We start from the raw sequence: 20557 nt of genomic DNA on the forward strand, positions 1-20557 counted from the left end.
GCATGTACTACATTTATGACATTGTAAGGTCATATACTAAATATGCAGGATTTTGCAAGCAAGGGATAACTATATCATAATAACAATTAAGAGTTATTTTCCATAGATATGTAGAACTAGAACAACTAATCAATGGATTGCTGGTTTTGAAGTGACTTGCTTACCAGATAATTGTTTCATAAAAGTGATGGTGCATGTTGTGTCAAGTTAACAATGTTTTGTTGCCCCTTTTCTTGTTTTCTGTTGTGTTTTTGATAAATAAATAAAAAAAGAAATAGTTGGCATTTCACCTTATTATTATTGATATTTGATATTTATTGGTAGATTCTAATGTTTAGTCTTATGTTATTTTTGCAGAGGGGGCAGCATTACATCAATTTATAAAAACTTTTTTACGTTTTATACATATCATGTACATTTTAATCTTATTTTATTGCATGATTTTTCATACATGCTATTTGGTTAGGAGATTGATGATGCATTAGGTGTGCTGTCGGATAGCTCTGATGAGGATGTGCTGACCACCAGAGTGGTGCGAAGAAGAGTAATTATTCAGGTACATCTGTAACTGAGAAATGCCTGGTCTATTTTTGTGGTTCAGTGTGAAAGCAGAGTTTCTTAAAACACACTTGGTGTGCTAACTTTGGGTGTCAAACTATTGTGTGATGGTTTTTCATGCAGCTCTAAGATTTATTTTGGAAACTGACACGATTTTAAAATCCTGCATTTTCAGCTGTGACTTAACCTCCCTGCTCCTCAATTGTTGGTAGAAGTTGTCCATTTTAAACCAAGAGCCTTGAATGCTTTCCCATATACTACACTGCTGTACTAGTTGACCCTTGATCATCATAAAATGGACAACTTCTACAGGATGTGTTCTTCTTTCTATATTGGATGAATATTCAACATTATTTCTTTATTATTCCTCTTTTGCTAACCCTAACCTTCACCCAAGCCAGGGCAGCTGTTTCCTTTTATGGCGAACACTGCTTTAGCAGATGACATGTATTGATTGTGTGTCTGGTTTCTTCTACAGGGTGATGATGTTCCAGATATTCCTCCTCAGTCGGTAACAGAAGAGCAATACACAGATGCACAGGGAAACTTAGTTGTGAAGAAGGTAAACATCCAAGATTCACAGTATCCATCCACCCATACATCCATTAATCCATCCCATCCATGCATGCATCCATCCATTCATTGAAATGTTTTGTTTTCTTTGAGCAACTGATCGAGAAGCATTTATGTTAAATGCATAATTTCCATTCAGGTGACCAGGAAGGTCATTCGGCGGTGTGTGTCATCTGATGGAGTGGAGACAGAGCAAGTGAGAGTGGAGGGCTCCGCCCAGCAGCCTGTCAAGGCGGCACAGGGGGACGGATATTCGAAAGTAATGAAAAGGACAATACTGAAGAGCGAAGGACATCAGACAGAGGTACGTGTTGCTGCCACTCATCATGAGATACAGGATGAAAAAATAAAAGACTTACTTAAACTAATTCTGATTACAATTAAGTTGATTTAGTTCACTTGATCAATTATTGGCATTTAAAGAGATCTGCTAAAATAAAGAGGTGTGTTTTGTTTAACTTCAGGTGACTTTCCATGAGCAAGATGGCATGTCAGCTTCAAAGGGGGAGTCTGCTGTAGGTCAAGAGGTCAGACAGGTGGTCCAAACGACGGTGGTACAAGGGGAACAGCTGGAAAAGCATGAGGGGAATCCTTTCCTCACCACAGACCTGCCTTCTGCCCGGGATGACTTCACCCAGGTGAGCTACCAAACACATCAGTCATTCCTGACATCTTTACAACATCAGATTTTTAAGCTTAGCATTATTTTGAGTAGAAGATTACAGACTTTCACTGTCTCAACTGTCTCAACATTATGCCTTTATATATATACAGCTCTGGAAAAAATTAAGAGACCACTTAACAATGAGAAATCAATGTTAAGTGGTCTCTTAATTTTTTCCAGAGCTGTATATATATTCTAAAAAAAAGTTATATCACAGTTTTTCCCAGTTTGTCAGCTTATGTTGCACAACTGGCAACCTGTGGTAACATTATACAGTATAAATTTCATATATGTTTTGACTGATATAAAATATTATATATAGAACATTTTTTATCTGACTGACATAATTTACCGGTAAGTTGTTTTTTTTGGTTTAGTTTTTATTACAAATAAATAAATAAAATTTTGTGTAAAAATGTGTTTGCTTTTGGCAGTTAATAATAATAATAATGAGTCATGAAAGAGATGTTCAAAATGTTTTTTTTTCATCACATAAGTCGTGTGCATTGCATTATTCCTTGCAATTGTTGGTCATCCAGGTTCTCCATGGATACTGAAAATTCACACACTGTACAGTTGTAAATACTGCAGAAATAATTCTGTTAAAGGTCCCATGGCATGACATTTTCATTTTATGAGGTTTTTCAACATTAATATGAGTTCCCCTAGCCTGAATATTGTCCCCAAGTGGATAGAAATGTTGATCGGTGTAAACCCGAGTTCTGGCTGTCTTTCTCTGCCTTTGAGAAAATGACAGCCCAGACGAGCCAATCCTGAAGTCTCCTGGTTTGACGTCCAAGCAGGAACGGTTACCTCCCTTTCCTCCGCCCAGAGAATCTGGCACGCCCATGCAAACGCTCAAGAGATCATTACTTGTGAACGAGTGAACGCTGGCAGTTTCTCAGTGTTTGGATGTACAAATGAAAACAGAAGTCTTTTTTCAGTTCCTTCTGATCTGTGATCAGTGATTTCTGATGTGTAGCTAATTATTTATTATTCGTGCACACGCTGCCGCTTCTCTCTCTCCAGACAGAACGGTGTTTTCTATCTTGTGAGTCAGTGTTTTTGTACGTCCTCGTCGCGTCTATCGGTTCTAAAATGTGCATACAGTCATGAGTTTCTGCTCAACATCGGCAGAGAAAAACATCTTTAGAGATAAACCTCACACACGCCGAAGCTCGGGCTGCACTGGCCGGTGGCCTTCAACATCCCGACCCCCAGTACTGCATCTGGCCCACAGCGGAGGCACCAAACGCGGCGTGAGATTAAGCAGAAGGGGGTAAGCGTGAGCATATTCGGGTTAGCCAGCCTAGCCCCACAATAAACTGGATTACATTCGATTACTGCTGTTGTGTCTTTGTTTGCGCTGTGTACTCAACGCGCGTCACTGACGCTTTTATTTTATTTTAAAAATAATGCTATTATCAACACTTACTCGTAACTCGTTCATCTCGACAGCTGTAATGGTACTTTGCATGTGTTACAAAGTTGGTAATAATGATGAAGACGGACTCGGTGTGACTGGGACTCGTGTTTATTCAGAACTCTCAGATACAAACACAATAAACTCGCGCTGACTGACAGCGCTCTCATAACTCAGTAGTTACAATAAATAACTTTGTTAGCAATCGCTGAGCTCCATCTCTGGTACGTTAGTGATGTCCGGTTCGCGAACGATCTTTCTTTTGAACCAGTTCTTTTTAGTGAACCGAATCAGTTCACCAAATCGGACTGAATCGTTCTAAACGGTTCGCGTCTCCAGTCAGCGCTGATCCATAATTTACTAAAGTTACTAACTTTCTGACATGAGTGACAGTCCCTCCGACTAGAAATAGACTAATAACCTGAAGTATATGCTGTAACTACAACAGTTCAGACATGCTGAGAACTGATGTGAAGTGAACTTAGGTCCATCCGTCTCTCTGGCAGCAGCTCGTGCCTGCTCGTGCCTCGTAGACCTCATTAAACCACGCCCCCTCCGCTCATTTAAAATGCAAAGATGTCAGCCAATCACAACAGTGGGCGTTTTTACTGAAGTCTCACAGCAGACACGCCTCTTGAAGCAGGGCATTCAGTCACAGGGCAAACAGCAGTATAGAAAAAATGCCTTTTATTTCTAAATTATGACATTTTATGATGTAAAAGTCATACTAACAATATAAGTACACCTCAGGAAACATTATAAAATAATAGAAAAATGCCATGCCATGGGACCTTTAAAATGTCATTATGAACTCAGCAATACCCATTTAAGGCATCATCTGCTGTAACTGTCCAATATACCCAAATAGTTTCTCCATCATGTTTGTGCCTCTTTCTCATCAGGGTTCATTTAGTGTTAATGTAGTATGTGCCTCATTCCCTCAGGCTCTAAGCTACTTTGGAGGTTTTAGGAAGGTGCAGATCCCTCGAGTGGTAGAGCAGGAAATACTGCAGCCTGATGGATCTGTGATCAGGAGGTTTGAGAGACGGGCATGGAGTTTGTGTGCATATTAGTGTGAAAGTGTGTATGGGGGGGTAAACTTTATCTACACTATCATTCAAAAGTTTGAGGTCAAGATTTTTGAACTGTTTTTTGAAATAAGTTTTTTATGCTCATCAATATTTTTTTTTTGGATAAATATGTTATACCATGTTCCCAGCAAGATCAAGGACCTCATCTTGGACTATAACAACTTCAGATTGAGAGTCACATCTTGCCCAGTAACATTAAGTTGGCACCAGCTGGAGAAGGGCATTATCACCGGGTGCATAATATCAGTTACTCTTTTCGCAAAGTCTGCTGTGCGGCTGCCCCCCATCAGGGCCTACATGGGTGACCTCACTGTCACTACATGTTCTATACCAGGCAGTAGATGGATACTTCAAGGTCTGGAGAGGCTTATTAAGTGGGCGAGAATGAGCTTCAAGCTGACGAAATCCAGGTCACTTGTCTTGAAGCGTGGCAGGGTGTCTGATAAGTTCTACTTCGCCCTGGATGGCACCACGAAATCATCCATCACTGAGAAGCCAGTCAAGAGTTTGGGAAAACTCTTTGACCAGAGCCTTAGAGATGTGGCAGCTGTCCAGTCATCCATCAAGGAGTTCGAGACCTGGCTCAGCAGAGTAGACAAGTCAGGTCTGCCAGGAAAATTCAAGTCCTGGATTTACCAACATGGCATCCTGCCCCGCATTCTCTGGTCTCTGCTGGTCTATGATGTACCAGTCACATCAGTAGAGGCAACGGAGAGGAAGATCAGCGGATATCTACGCAGGTGGCTCGGATTGCCACACAGTCACAGCAGCGCAGCTCTTTACAGGAGGGACAACATTCTGCAGCTTCCATTCAACGGCATCACGGAAAAGTCCAAGGTTTCCCGCACTAGAGAGGCACTGCAGTATCGAGACTCAAAAGACCTAAAAGTCTCAGTGGCCGGCATTGAAATCTGCACTGGCAGGAAATGGGGTGCCATTAGCTGGAGGCGACCGAAGCGAGGCTGAGGCACAAGGCAGTGGTGGGGATAGTGGCGGGGATAGTGGCGAAGGGAAGAGCAGGCTTCGGGAGCTTTTCATCACCTAAGTACAGCAAGGCCCAGGGCAAAGAGAGACGGGGGCTTGTTCAGGAGGAAGTGAGAGCAGCTGTGGGAGAAATGAGAACTAGCAGAATGGCAGGCATGAGACAGCAGGGGGCTTGGATGAGATGGGAGAGTGCAATGGAGCGAAAGTTTACCTGGACTGACATCTGGCGTGCAGAGCCCCGGCGCATAAAATTCCTGATCCAAGCCGTGTATGATACACTTCCCAGCCCGGCAAACCTCCAACTCTGGGGCAAGGCTGACACACCATCCTGTCCTCTCTACTTTGGAAGAGGAACTCTCGAGCACATCCTGAGCAGCTGCCCGAAGGCCCAGGTGGATGGTCGATACCGCTGGCGACACAACCAGGTGTTGATGGTAGTGGCCGAGAGTGTCTCCTCAGCCATAACAAAGAGCGGGCACCACCACCAACCCAGAAAGTACATGCCATTCATAAAGGCAGGAGAGAAGCCCGAACTACAGCCCAGAGCTGCTGAAGGTCTGCTCACCACAGCACAGGACTGGCAGTTGATGGTCGATCTAGGCAGAAAACTCAAGTTCCTGGCACACATCGCAGTAACATCTTTGTGACCTGACATCATCATTCTATCAGAGGCCACGAATGCTGTTTTCAAACAGCATTTGAGAGTAAGAATGCTAAGTTCCAGGAAGAATGCTGTGGAAGAATGCTGGAGGCAGGGGTGGAGAGCATACTGCCACCAAGTAGAAGTAGGATACAGAGGTTTTGCTGGACGTTCTCTCTATAGAGCCTACACCCGGCTGGGCATGAGTGGTCCATTGAAGAAAACAGCAATCAGGGCTGCAACAGAAGCAGCAGAGAGAGCTTCTAGATGGCTGTGGATAAAGAGTGGAGATCTGTGGGCTAATGCTGCTGGGACGCAAGTCGGGGCTTGATCAACCCTGGCTGGGTCGCCTGGGCGAGGGTGTATGTTGTGAGACCCGAAACACCCGATGAACTCAGGATACACTGATGATGCGTCCCAGCGCATCCGTAGGATGTTTCATTTACTTATTATTATTATCACAGTTTAAAATATTTGTGTTGCCTAATCATTTTGTGGAAACTGAGATAAATTTTTTCAGGATTAATTGATGAATAGGCCTGTCACGATAACTTCTTTTTGTTTCGCGATATATCGTCCCAGAAATAATTGAATAAATAGTAAATAAAAATGTTTCCTTGTGTAGCGGCTTTAACACTCATCATTCTGCGTTGACATTTATATGTGCACCGGAACAGGGGATTGCGGCTTTGAAATCGAGTTCATTTGGGCTTATTCTTCCAAACTGTCAGTAGTTGTCAGGAAAACACTATAATGCCTCAAATGGCGCCTTTTTTTCACCTGTCGATAACCGCTCTGTATGAAGGAACTGCCCGAGAATCACTTTCGCCTCCATCATGGAAAACACACAAGATGACAGCACAATTGAGTAAAATGTTGGTGACATTCATGTAAACATAATGGGCGATATATTGCATCACAAAAAATTATTTAGGTCATGTACATATTGTGCAATATATCGATATATTGATTATTGCGACAGGCCTATTGATGAATAGAAAGTTAAAAAGACCACCATTTAATATATAACAATGTAAAAGTCACTTTTGATCAATTATTTAATTTAATTTAATTCATAATTTCTTTTTACAAAGTCTTACTGAGCCCAAACTTTTGAACAGTGGTGTATGTAATGTTCATGCAAATGTTCTAGAGATTATAATCTCTATATTTGGCATCAGTGTGTGTGTATTTGTTAACAAAGCATGTCTCTACATGTCTTTAGTTCTCTAATAACATTTCTTCCCTCTCTCCAATCTGTATTCTGACTTAACACAAAAAAGTACTATGGGATTTCCATGTTTTTTTTTCCACTTGGCACCTTTTGAAAGGACCTAAAACAAATGTCTGCACTGTAAAACGCTGAGCGCTCTTTCTTTCTCACTCACAGGACGAGGATGCAGAAGTCTAGGACCCACAGGAGGTCAGTAGTGAGGGATGCTGGGGGACAGAAGCGGGTGTGCGTGGAGCAGATAGACGATCGTTCTGAGCCCCATGACAACCAACAGCATCACCTCCATCACCTCATTCACCACTACTGTGCCCAAAATGACTGAGAGGGAGGAAGCTGAAGAGAAGTCAGAGTGATGGTTTCCCCCTTCATTTTCCTCTCCCAATCTCCATCGCTCCTCTCTTTGAGCCTGTCCGCCCTCCTAACCGCTCCTATGCACCATGCAATCCCAGAGTGCACTTCACTTCTGCCACTTCCAGTCTTCCTGTCCAGTCAAACTGGATGTTTGCCCAGTTTAAGTCAAAGGACAATGTTTTCTCGCTCCTTATTTTCCCCAGAGTGTTTATCTGTTTGCCTTTCATTGTGACCAAAGGGTGTTCTTTCCTTTCCTTTGCTTTTTAAATCCCTCAGTTATGAAATAATGAATACAAATACACTCGCGCACAAAAACAAAACAAAAATTCACAATAACCAAAATGTTTTTAACAAAACAGAAAAAAAAAACTCCTGGTCGTTCATTCTCAGAACATTTAAGCTCGAACTAACCTGTACTGCACTGCCTACCACGACTATTGAATATCATTGCATTATATCGCCACATCATGCTCTTTTGATCTCAACGGTTGGGATGTCTGAAAACTTCTTGCCTTCTTTATCAGCTGTTGGGGTATTGTGTGTCTGTGTATTCTGTCCATGGAAAGTATATATATAATATGCATTTTTAAAATGACAGTAGATCACATTAGCCACCTGTAAGGATATTAGCGCAGGCATGCTTAGCTAGCAGCAGACACTTACTGTATTAATAACACTTTCTATGGTTAGATGACTGTCATTCTTCTGCCTCACCCCTTCTCTTTGTGTCTGTGATCTGTAGCAGTTCTAGTCTTCTTCATCATCATCATCATCCTCATCACTGGAGTTTAAACATTTCAGTACAGCTTTTTGTTATAATAGAACACACGCTTTATGGTTTTAAACTTTGGCAAGCGTTTCAAGAGGGAATCAGGAAGCAAAGGTGGAATCGATTTCAAATGATCAGTTAAATGTTACACATATGATTCTATTTTTAAACTTTCAATCGGAATTGATTCTTTTCTTTGAGTATGTGTGGACGAGTGTGTGTGAAAATGTGGTATTTTAGTTTCCAAAGTATATTCATTTTTTTCTGTACATAATGCTCAGTATCAGTGTCGGGGAATCTTGCAATGAGGTATTTATGATTGGTAAAATATTTTATTGGTTTCAGAAGTGAGCATACTGGATGTATGTTTTTAAAAAGAATGTTTTATTTTGAAGCATTACTTTTGTATACTTTATGTGTGTCATGAAACATCTGCAACCGAGTGAATATCACCAAATCACAGGTTGGCTTCAGTTGAGACTGCTGGGAAGAAGAGTGTACCATGAGATATTCTATTTACTTTTCCTTTTTAACTGTAGATTAATACAGCTGTGTTAGCAGAGGTTGTTTTTTTTAATGCTGATCCGAGGCCAGCTGTTGTTCCCCTGCTTGGGAAACTGACCCTGGAACAGCATGAAAAGTCATCCACTTATCAAAGTTGAACACTGCTACTACTTTCACTGTGACTGGCCCACGTTTGATTTACTGAATCCGCATTCTATGTCTGTGGAGGTAAAAATATGCATATATATGGTACATAAATATCTATCCTAAAAGGCATGTATTAGTTTACTATATGACTTTTAAAAAAGACATTTAAACACTATACCATGGCTGCAGTGTGTGTATATGGCTGAAAGAGAATAAAAGTGTATAAGTGTCATAACCTTCATCTCATGGTTATTTTTTGGGTTGTGTGTGGAGAGAAAGCGGACACGCGACATCAAACATACAGTACATATCACACCTTTATTGTAGTTTTCATTAAATATGTTGATTTGCTAGAGCCACCATGGCAACAAATGATGTAGTTCACGTCCTCATATTGGCGTCGAGGTTCTGTAAGTATCAGCAGAGGAAATGTCTTTAAGAAGAGAAAAGGAACATGGAGAAAACGGAAAGTATTGTGTTGGCATAGTCCAGTATTGGTGAGGTTTTTCCTCGAGGAAGACCGTTCCATTCCGACATCATCACCCTCAATGACATCTTCCGATTGAGTGGCGCAAAGACACAAAGTCGCCACTAGAGGCAGTGTGCATGCTTATAAATCAGGCTCAGCTCACTTTCCCTCTTCTTGCTATGGGTGAAAATAATGTCGGGATAAATAAAAATCACAAACGTGTGAAAACGATACATGTAGTTTCTCATAAGCTACTTATATTTATTTTTTCTCATACATCCATGATATAAAGTCAAAGGATATTTCCACAGCCACTCAGTATAGGAAAATTAAGCTACATAGATCTGAAGGAAGGGTGATACTTCTAGATATGTTGGATCATAATGATGATATTCACTATCATCATTACTGTATCAAATCCTTATGATACTGATAGAAATAAAACACAATTTGATAAGGAAACCATGAATTACACAAAATACAGAGGAAAAAAAAAACCCAGCATGGTCTTTCAAAAAATAGTCCTCCATGCATTTACCCAATGCTTGTCAGTTTGATGTATCATATATGCTACATTCTCATTAATATCATTTTTTTTCTCATATTCTATGACATAAAGGTAAACATATAGTCCATATTAATATTCTGCAGTTCTCTTAAATCAAGTAAAGTAAATCAGAATCTTCACATCGTAAGCTAGCGAATATAAACAAAGCTTTCTGACAGCGGTTACTAAAATCTTTAATTTTGCTGTAAGCCAGAATTTAATGTACGTATTTTTAAAAGTTTCTTAAATATTTTTTTTTTTTTAAATATTTTTTATTTTATACTTTTTTATCTGAACGATCACGACATATGTACATCACCAGAACAATAGCAAGCTCAATATTAACATTCTTATCTTTCAAAATTTGATATATTGCACACACATAAATAGACATAAAAATACAGTACAGACTTGGGGAAAGGTGATTCTCTTTACATTATCTATACATTTAAAATGCATACCAAAACAGCTTAAAAAAAAGAAACGGAAAATAAAATGTTAAAAATACACTCCTTTTAATAATGTCCATATATGCGAATGGCCCACGGGTTTTAGTGATGACCTTTAGCAAAATGTTTGAACTCTCTGGTCCATGTGCGATAACATGTAAACGACCCTCAAGGGGGCAGGGGGAGGGGGAGGGGAGGGGAGGGGGGCGTGGTTGTTGGGGAAGAAGGTGTGGCTTAGGAGACACACCTCCAGCTTGACTGACAGACGGTTGGGTTTTTGCTGATGGTTTCTCCTTAGTTGGGAAATATTGAAGCTTATAGTATATTCCATTAACTACAAAAATACACACAGACAAACACACATCAGCAAAACCTAGAAATAAGCATAACATTCAATTAGTATTATCAAATTCCACTAAATTCTGAATGAATGTTTCTGACTGATTTATGTAGCGCAACTAAGCTTAACAATAACAGGGCATTCTTAGGTCATTCGTTTTGCATTTGTGTCCCGATTATACACTACCATTCAAAAGTTTGAGTCTGTAAGATTTTATGTTTGTATGCTCACCTAGTCCGCATTTTTTTAATCAAAAGAACGGCATTTATTTAAAATGAGTACTGTCAAATCGATTAATCACGATTAATCGCATCTAACATAAACGTCTGTACACTGAAAAAACATCCATTACTTATAAATATAAATAGATTAAATTCAAATATATACAGTATATATAACATTGCAAGCTATACTTAACATATTCTAGTGTATGCAACACAAAAATGTAAATTAAAAGGTGAACAAAAGTGTATGCGTAAAGTAAATGAAAAAAACGTGACATCAACTAGCATTAGCTTGGTTCAAATTAAGTAAACCTAAGATAAAATTGTAAGTATTTGTGAGCTGCGTGATATGCAAATATTCTATCCAGCCAATGAGCAGAAGCGGGAGCCATTTTGCAGGTAAGGTGTCTTTAAAAATTAACAAAGTAAAATATTAGAGTTTGACTTTTTTTAACACTCATTAACACTCGTTTATTGTGTTAGTGGAGTTTGTTCCTTAACTGGAAGAAGCACAATGCAAAGTTTTCTGAAGCGCGATGTGGTTACTTAAAAATATTTGTAACATGCAAGTATGTGCAAGTTGGGTTAACTTAACATTACTTAGTAGATTATATCGTGTTACATATATTTTTAACTAAAGAATGTTGAGTGAACTCAAATATTTAAGTACATATAACAAAGGTTTTCTTGTTAATTTTAAAGGAAATGTGTGTAAGATTATGGCCAAAACTGGTATTGCAATCACTTTCAAATTACTGTAGAGCGGTGTATCCCCCCTGACTCGAGGTTGCCAGATAGGCTGCAGGATCCAGCAGGAACGTAGGCTGCAACAAGGAGCTTCCAATGGCAAGTGACGAGTCCTACACAGCAAGTTTTTTTTTTTCATTGTCACAACGTTTTTCTGATTCATAACGAGGTCTTTTAGGTTTCGTAAAGTTTTATTTTTTATCCAAAAAGTTTGTAGCTGCAGCTGTGGTAACTAGAGCAGAGCTGGCAACCCGGATGCCGAAACACTACTGACTTTGTGATTGGTCGACAGGTGGAGGGTGGCGCTTCAGGCCAAAACACAACATGTCAACATCAACATCAGTTGAGGGCTGAAACTTCACTTTTAAATGACAATATCCTGGCCGGACAACTGTTGTCAGTGATATAAGTATTTGAAATTAACATGATTTCTTAATGTCTAGTGACATATCAGGGCGATTTTATGATTAATTGAAATACATTTCTTACATACAGTTCCTTTAAGTAAAATTATTCCATGTTGGGTTTACTTAAAAAGTGTGATGCAAAAATGGTGCATATATATTTTAAGTAAATCCAAAACATAATTTTTAACAGTGTATGTATGTGTATGTGTATATATATATATATATATATATATATATATATATATATATATATATATATATATATATATATATATATATATATATATATTAGTGCTGTGAAAATTAGCGTATTAGCGCATGCAATTCATTTTTTCAGTTTAACGCATTATGAGAGTAATTAATTGCATGCGTCTTTAATGAGTTAAATAACATCTTAAATAAACTTAAAGGCCCGGTTTCACAGACAGGGCTTAGACTAAGCCAGGATTAGGCCTTAGTTCAATTAGGACATTTAAGTAACTTTTATAAACGTTCCCAAGAAAAAAACATTACTGGTGTGCATCTTTAGACAAAACAATGCCACTGACACATTTTAAGATTTGTCAGTGCAAGATTCTTTCAGTTAAAATAGCTCAAACATGCATTTTAGTCTAGGATTAGCTTAAGCATTGTCTGTGAAACCGGGGGAAAGAGTTTTGAGAAAATAAGATGCGTGTGAGAGCGTGTCAGATCTGCGTCATGTTCGGCGCGGCAGATCTTAAAGTGACAGCAGCCTAAAAAAACTGTTGTTGTGATGTCTCAGACAGCGAGCGAATACTAAACTGAGCTCTCTTTCACGTCTTCTTGCACTTGAATGGACAAATTCATACAAAATAATAGCGAGTATTCTAGTAAACGCAGCCGGGTTATATTTTAAGTGAACGTAAACAGTTGAGAAAGTAAACACATGTGTACAGTATCAGTATACAGGGAGTGCAGAATTATTAGGCACGTTGATTTTCTGATCATATTTTTTTTCCAGGCACATTTGACCAATTCCAAACCACAGTAATCCTAATAACTACTATTGATTTAGTATTTAATAATGTATAAGTGATATATAATTGTTCATGAAGGCTGGAAATGAAAATCACCTTATATTCAGGTGTGCAGAATTATTAGGCATGTTTTCTTTTACAGATAAATTGAGCCAAAAAAGAGATTTAACTCAGACTGAAAAGTCAAAAAGTATTAAATGCCCATGAGAAGGATGCAATACTAATGCAATACTAGACATTGCAGTTAAGGCGTGACCATTGGACAGTGAAATGCTCGTTGGGTCAGCAGGATCTGACAAAAACAGGTGGTGAAGAAAAGACACCTGTTAACTGCAAAATAATTAAGAATTAAGGTGAAGAATTAAGGGTGAAACCATCAGGAACCCTTTAGTCTCCAGCGCCACCATTTTCCAAAGCTGCAACCTACCTGGAGTCTCCAGAAGTGCAAGGTGTCAGGATCTCAGAGACTTCAGTTAGGTAAAGAATCCTAAAAAATGACCCCCACTAAATAAGAATCACAAGCTGAAGTGTTGTAAAATACATGAAGCCTGCTTTTTTATAGGCTTTATAGGTTTTATAGGTTGAGAGTGACTCTTGAAGGACCAGCACCACATCCTCTTGCACCACTGTTTGAAGAATTCATCTTCCAGAATCTGGCAGTACGTTTTGGGAGTTCATTTTAGTCCATCCTGAAGTCCGTTTTGCAGAGATGGACTAAAAATGAACTCCCAAAACGTACTGCCAGATTCTGGAAGATGAATTCTTCAAACAGTGGTACTAGAGGATGTGGTGCTGGTCCTTCAAGAGTCACTCTCAACCTATCTGTCCATAAAGCCTATAAAAAAACCTTCTTCATGTATTTTACAACACTTCAGCTTGTGATTCTTATCTAGTGGGGGTCATTTTTTAGGATTCTTTACCTAACTGAAGTCTCTGAGATCCTGACACCTTGCACTTCTGGAGACTCCAGGTAGGTTGCAGCTTTGAAAAATGGTGGCGCTGGAGACTAAAGGGTTCCTGATGGTTTCACCCTTAATTCTTCACCTTAATTCTTAATTCTTTTGCAGTTAACAGGTGTCTTTTCTTCACCACCTGTTTTTGTCAGATCCTGCTGACCCAACGAGCATTTCACTGTCCAATGGTCATGCCTTAACTGCAATGTCTAGTATTGCATTAATATTGCATCCTTCTCATGGGCATTTAATACTTTTTGACTTTTCAGTCTGAGTTAAATCTCTTTTTTGGCTCAATTTATCTGTAAAAGAAAACATGCCTAATAATTCTGCACACCTGAATATAAGGTGATTTTCATTTCCAGCCTTCATGAACAATTATATATCACTTATACATTATTAAATACTAAATCAATAGTAGTTATTAGGATTACTGTGGTTTGGAATTGGTCAAATGTGCCTGGAAAAAAAATATGATCAGAAAATCAACGTGCCTAATAATTCTGCACTCCCTGTATTAGATCTGTGCATTCGCTCTTAAAGTGACAGCAGCTTAATATTCCTGCTGCTGTCTGTATTTTTAATATTAATCAAACAACAATGGAAAAAGAAAATAAAAAATCACTCACTCCTCTTGACTGAATAACGTTTGGAACTTTAATAAGGATTAATTAATAAGGATGTTTAATTTTTACAGTGAAGACTATGCGGCGTTATTTTACATTTGCTTACTTTATTACATTTCTGTACCTGAAAACTACTGTTAGACCTACCTGAAAATCACGAAAAGCACTGTTTATTTTATTTGTATATTTGTTCTATTGTATTTATTTGAGCTTTTGATCGTAATTTGATTATTTGTTCTTATTTTACTACTGACTGTTTTAAATTTATATTAGTTAGCTAGTATTATTAGTAGTATATGTATGTATGTAGAGTATATATGTATGTATGTATGTATGTATGTATGTATGTATGTATGTATGTATGTATGTATGTGTATGTGTATGTGTGTGTATATTTACACACTTATGTTAGTTGCGATTAATCGCGATTAATCGATTTGACAGCATTGTATAAAATAGAAATCTTTTTGTAACAAATGTCTTTGCTGTCGCTTGACAGTATGATCAACTAAATTAGAATGACCCTTTTACGATCAATATCATTACCATACAAACGACACAGTAGAAAGAGTCTTACTTGATGGGCACACTGGGGGCTCCAGAGCGATGGAAGTGTATGTTCAGCCACTTGCCATCCCGACGGTGCCAGACACGGGTCTCCTCTGATTGCATGGTGCGTGGCATCCCACTGCCATCCATGTACTGGGTCAGACGGATGTACGCGATACATGCCGCATCCTCCCCGATCAGGTGCACATGGGGGTTCAGCAGGATGGTGTGTACAGGCTTATTACCTTTAGACAGAGCTAAAGGAAAAGCCAAAGAAGATACAGGGATCAGAATACCATTGTAAAACTCATTCAAGGTATTGCTTTCAAGTGTGAAAGGATATTGGTCTAGATACCGTTCTCAAAGTAGAACCTGTGGAAGTCATGTCCCTCCACCAGGTTTCCCAGAGCTTCTGGCTCAAAGGAAGTAAGACCAGGATCGCAAATCTTTCTGTGAGAAAAAGAGCAGAAAGTAAAGCTAAAAGTCCTGTTTTGTGGGCAAACATTGGTACAAAAGTACCAGGAACGTTCCCATTTTAGTCTGTGAAGAATAAATGTGAACGCATGTAGTCGCTGATATCATCGAATTTTCTCCAATCTGCCAATCAAAAGCTGTAATTAAGTGAGGCTTGGTTCTGTTGTGAAAAGGTGACCGTTAAATATAATCTCAGTAACCAAGAGAAAATAAAGCGATGCATTAGTGTTCACTCACGCGTAAGCCTCAAAGTCGCCGTTGTTGATGGATTCGATCAGCTGTTCGGTCACTTTTATGATGTCCTGCTTTCGAGCTGAAACACACAGGGACATCTAGCGTGTGAGTCAGGCACCTTCACGGCACAAAAATCTAAATTATTAAATCAACATCCCAACAAAACTTGACTTAATCTTAAGCAATCCACAAAATGCAAACCTTTGTTTAGAAAGCACCAGAAAATTGTTCACAGTGAACAATTATAGCTTCTGTCTTTTCAGTATTTAGTCGGCTTCAGGGCTGGGCGATATACTGAATATTTGCAATGAATTATCTGGCCATTGAGTTTCTTAAAGATGATGTGTCTAACAATTGATACATATATGAATGTTTTAATGGTGTCTCTGATTTAAACCTGTAACAAATCAGATCAAACCATAGGCCGTAAAAAAATATGGACGACGCGACTTCATTGGCTTCCGCTGAAGTAACTGAAGCCTCCGGAGGTCAGAATATGTCGCTGACATCTTGCGCAGATTTGGGACCGAGTAGCGCAGTAGTGATCTCGGGACCGGAATCTGCGCGGTAGAGAGCAGGAAGTAGACGCGCGATATCAAAAGCCCGCCCACACTCTCGCAGATGCAGAACAATTCATTATGACGGTGTGAAATATAGTTATGGAAATGTAGAAATTAAAGCTAAAGCTCCAATCTCCTCCTGAAAAAAGTCTGTTAGTGCCTCAGTGATAACTTCACCCAGAGAAGCCGTCAATCTCAGCTGTCGATCATGACGTCACACCCCCCGTTTTTATAGCATCAAATAATTAACAAAAACTAAACTTATTTAAAAAACGAACACTTGAAATGAAATCATCATGATAAAAACTGCCTACAATGACAGAAACCAACTTTTGGAAAAAATTATTTGAAGTGTAATTTGATTGTTTAGTTTGTCTCGCGTCCATTAGAAAACACGGAGGGGCGGGGCTTATGAGCTATACTGGGACCAGCCACCTGGGGGGCGATCGAGGCGTGGAGGCTTCAGTTTCACTACAGTGCTACAGACTTGGATCAAACTGATCATCACTCAGACCGGAAGTTCCTGCATTGCATAGGTGATGCATTTAAATAAAAAAGAAACACTTTTTCTTGTGTTTATTTAGTGAAACACCTGCTTTGATTACATTTCAGAGCAAATACTATACATAAATATCAAGATATATGCAGAGTATCGACAAAATGCTAGTTCTTTTTTGTTTTAGTTATTTTATATCGCCCAGCCCTAAGTGGCTTACAAGAGAGGTTGTGTGAATTTTATAATGTCCATGTACAATCTATAGTAGTTCTGTTTACTGCATTATTAAAAAGAGGCAATTTTGACACTCGATAAACAAAGGGCACCCAAAGGAAAGCGTATTCCAGAACTCCTAGTGTTCTACGATGAGTTTCAGAATGAGCAGTGTTTACTGGTAGAAAAATCACAGGCAACACTTTCATTCAAAGTATTAAAGTTTAAAATTACCTTTATTGATAACTTGGCAAGCTGAGGGACAGCAAAAAGATGGCTCATAATTGGTCAAAAAGGCAATTTCTTATGAAAGCACCAAATAAAACTAGTGCAATGTATCTACGTCTACTGATGATGGCATAATAACTCCAGCCCACCGGGCAAAAAGACGTTAAATGTACTTTGTACTTTCAATATTTAACAGTTCATTTAATGTGAAATATTAATTATATCATTCTCCAGCACTGAGTTTATGGTGCCTGCAAATTAATAGATGAGAAGAAAAAAAGGAATGGATACGTCTTCTAGCTGATGTCTTTCGCCCGGAAGGCACTGAATGACAAATGAGATGGAAAAGGGTTTGCGGCTTTCAAATGAGAAAAAGAGGACTTTACTTTTCTTCCGAAAAGCATTCCATCTAATGCTTGTTTTCTCTAACAATGGACATGCTTTTAAATTGTAACATGGGACCTTCAACCTTTTTTCAACATCATTTTCATTATTCAGCATAATGCCACTGTTAGCATATGTGGAAACGCCATTCTCCTCTGTGTTTCATAAGATATCAAAATGGTTTTGGTCTAAGAATAAATGACAACAATAAAAGAATTGTACATTTTTGTTCATTAAGTGCGATTAATTACAGTATAATAAAATCATCCACTTTCTGAACTGTCTAGTCAATGCTTTCGCAATAATATCTTTGAATTTCTCAGAAAATATGAATGATTATGATTAACTGCAATTAATCGGATGAATTAATCAGCATAGTATGCAATATTTAAAATCTATTGACAGCCCTAAAAATAACACAAACACATTTTTTTTCATCATGTGAAACACAGACTCTAGACAAAATGCCTTTTGTCATATGGTCATGTCGACATAAAGTGCAAACAGAATCTGACGTTGAAAAAAACAGCGTATTGTCCTTTCAATACTGGTTTAGGTTGAGCAAATCCAAAGGATTTCTATTTGTTTGAACATAGGGTTAGGGTTAGAGTTTTTTTATTCAGGTTGGATTGGTGGGAGAGGGAGCGATACTAAAAAGGAGGAGCAAACATCAGGCTCTCAGGCATGGAGCAGGATGGGATACCGGAGCAGCAAGTGCAGTGGATCTCTCCATATTAGGAATACTGGGTGCAATACAGGACAATGCAGAATCTAGTCCTAGGACACAGGGGCAAAAGGTCAACTGAACATGATCTTTTGAGTAAGAAGAGGTTTGTTAGTGGTGCAACCGGAAGGCCTCAAGCACCTATAGAGAGCTAAAAGACACTCAGGTGGTTTTCTGTCAAGAATGAAGAGCACTAAAGGCAAAAGAAGGGTCTTCCTCCCACGTCGAGGGCATTTGAGATGGTGAAGAAGAGCACATGTTCTGGTACTTACACATTAAAACCTGATTACCCATTTACTTGAGCATCTCTATTGATTCAGAGATTTGCTTTTAATCCATCAGGCCTTTCTAACACATGCTGCACGCATCTATGCCTCCCTCTCCTTCACAGACTGGAATTTGTGTGTTTTGTCTTGTGTTAATCTAAATTAGAATCTGATGTTTCTTCTAAAACTATTGTGATTTATGATTTTCTTGGCCTTTCAAAGTCTTTAAAAAACACAGTCCAGGAAGAAAAGGCAGGCACAAACGTGTGTCTGATAGAAGCAGCTGGATGGATTAAAACATTCGGTGCATTGATGAAGAATGAAGTTTGGAGTTATAAATTAAAGAATATCCTTAAAAGGGCAGATTTGAGTAGTTGACGGGCTTCTCGATCATACAGGGGAGGGCGAAGCATTTGAACGACGTCAGGGGAGGACGGGGTGATTTGGTCTCCTGCCCGTTACGGACTTACTCTGCACCGAGGAGTTGGGCGCCTGCTTGGGCTCGGAGTTTTGCGGGCGGCCCGCGGGTTGCCAGATTGAATTAATGCTGAGGTTTCCAAAGCGTCTGGCTGTACATTGAACCAATGGGAGGAAGAAACAACAGGAGCAGGACAAACGAAAAAGAAGACATTTCAAATAGCACACTCGACAAGAAATACTAAAACAGACACGCTTAAGCGGGGAAACGAACGAAGGATGGAGGGGAGGAGAGAATGACTGCAACGGCAGAGTACAAATTCGGTGGGGAAAGTAAACAATAAAGAAAGTCCTTATGACTGAGGAGAAGCACAGATGGAAGACATATCGAGGAGGGGAAACAGCAACAAACGGCACGTCTACGGACAGACACACACACGGGCAGAGAGACGTCAAGCTTTACCTTTAAGGTCCTCGTCCTCGATAGTCGTGTTGGCACTCTCTGTAGACTCCTTGAGAAATGTGAAAAGATCCATGTGAATCACTTTCAGACTGGACATTCATTGCATCATGCCACTAATAACAGAAATACATCCTGTTACCTTGTTTCTGTCCACTGGGTTGTGGATCACGGTAGTTTGTGGCTCCTGAAAGATTGAAAGGGAGTGAATAAAAACATTATTATTTGTATAGGGAAAAAGTAAGCTTGATGCAGCATAATGGCAGATAATGGCTGTGTACCAGACACAACATGCATGGAATTGCAAGTGATTTTGTTTCCAGGTATTAAGGGAAAAAACATATATACTGTATACAAACGACTAAATCCAACCAGCATAACAAGACTATCAGAACAGCGTCTCATTCCTCGCATTAGTGATCATGTGTAGTGCATGTGGCCTGCATGATAATGGAGTCGAAAACACACTTCTTCCTCTCATTCCTGTTTAGGTTGGAGATTAACGCTGAAAGTGTACAGTGATAATTGTCCTCCAAACAATACACTCCAGTATTTGAAATCTCTATGCATGTGGATTGGTCATCTAATATTTTTTAAATGGACTCATTAGTCCTGATATCCTGATTCGCTAAAAGGACTCCTTTTCAAACTGGAACAAAAATATCCTATTGGTTTGGAGTATAATTGGAACTGTCATAGCCTTAAAATATTTTTAGCAAGCATTTCCCAATACAATCAAGTGCACACTACTAATAGCAAGACATTGCAAAAGCATTAGCTTTACTGTCCATATACAGAAATCTGACATATGGCAGACATTACATGCAAAATGTATACACTACTATTCAAAATAT

The 20557-nt window shown here is 39.1% G+C and overlaps 2 protein-coding genes across 18 annotated transcripts in view; one reads left to right on the top strand and one right to left on the bottom strand.

Annotated features, from left to right (window-relative positions):
• ank2a (ankyrin 2a, neuronal) overlaps nt 1–9171 on the top strand; it is a gene marked incomplete at its 5' end in the record, with an annotated part of 69781 nt that extends 60610 nt beyond the window's left edge. Inside the window, 5 exons of the mRNA XM_079812628.1 lie at nt 467–556; nt 1037–1120; nt 1271–1435; nt 1596–1769; nt 7324–9171. Of these exons, the coding sequence (XP_079668754.1) occupies nt 467–556; nt 1037–1120; nt 1271–1435; nt 1596–1769; nt 7324–7344 (534 nt within the window). The 3' untranslated portion in view covers nt 7345–9171. The remainder of the gene's footprint in view (nt 1–466; nt 557–1036; nt 1121–1270; nt 1436–1595; nt 1770–7323) is intronic.
• Nucleotides 9172–9238: 67 nt separating this feature from the next.
• Nucleotides 9239–20557, bottom strand: part of camk2d2 (calcium/calmodulin-dependent protein kinase (CaM kinase) II delta 2) — a gene marked incomplete at its 3' end in the record, with an annotated part of 51526 nt that continues 40207 nt past the window's right edge. For 4 of the 17 annotated variants that reach the window (XM_079812639.1, XM_079812648.1, XM_079812638.1 and 1 more), the window contains 6 exons: nt 19846–19890; nt 19707–19755; nt 15959–16034; nt 15603–15697; nt 15276–15504; nt 9239–10776 (listed from right to left, as the gene is read on the bottom strand). In XM_079812639.1, the coding sequence (XP_079668765.1) occupies nt 10767–10776; nt 15276–15504; nt 15603–15697; nt 15959–16034; nt 19707–19755; nt 19846–19890 (504 nt within the window). Of the gene's footprint in view, nt 10777–15271; nt 15505–15602; nt 15698–15958; nt 16035–17458; nt 17480–19296; nt 19396–19706; nt 19756–19845; nt 19891–20557 lie in introns of those variants that run through there. The other 13 variants (XM_079812636.1, XM_079812645.1, XM_079812644.1 and 10 more) reach the window with 7 other exon arrangements.

Source organism: Gobio gobio (assembly GCF_949357685.1).
Source record: "Gobio gobio genome assembly, chromosome: 3".
In the NCBI taxonomy this organism is placed as follows: Eukaryota; Metazoa; Chordata; class Actinopteri; order Cypriniformes; family Gobionidae; genus Gobio; species Gobio gobio.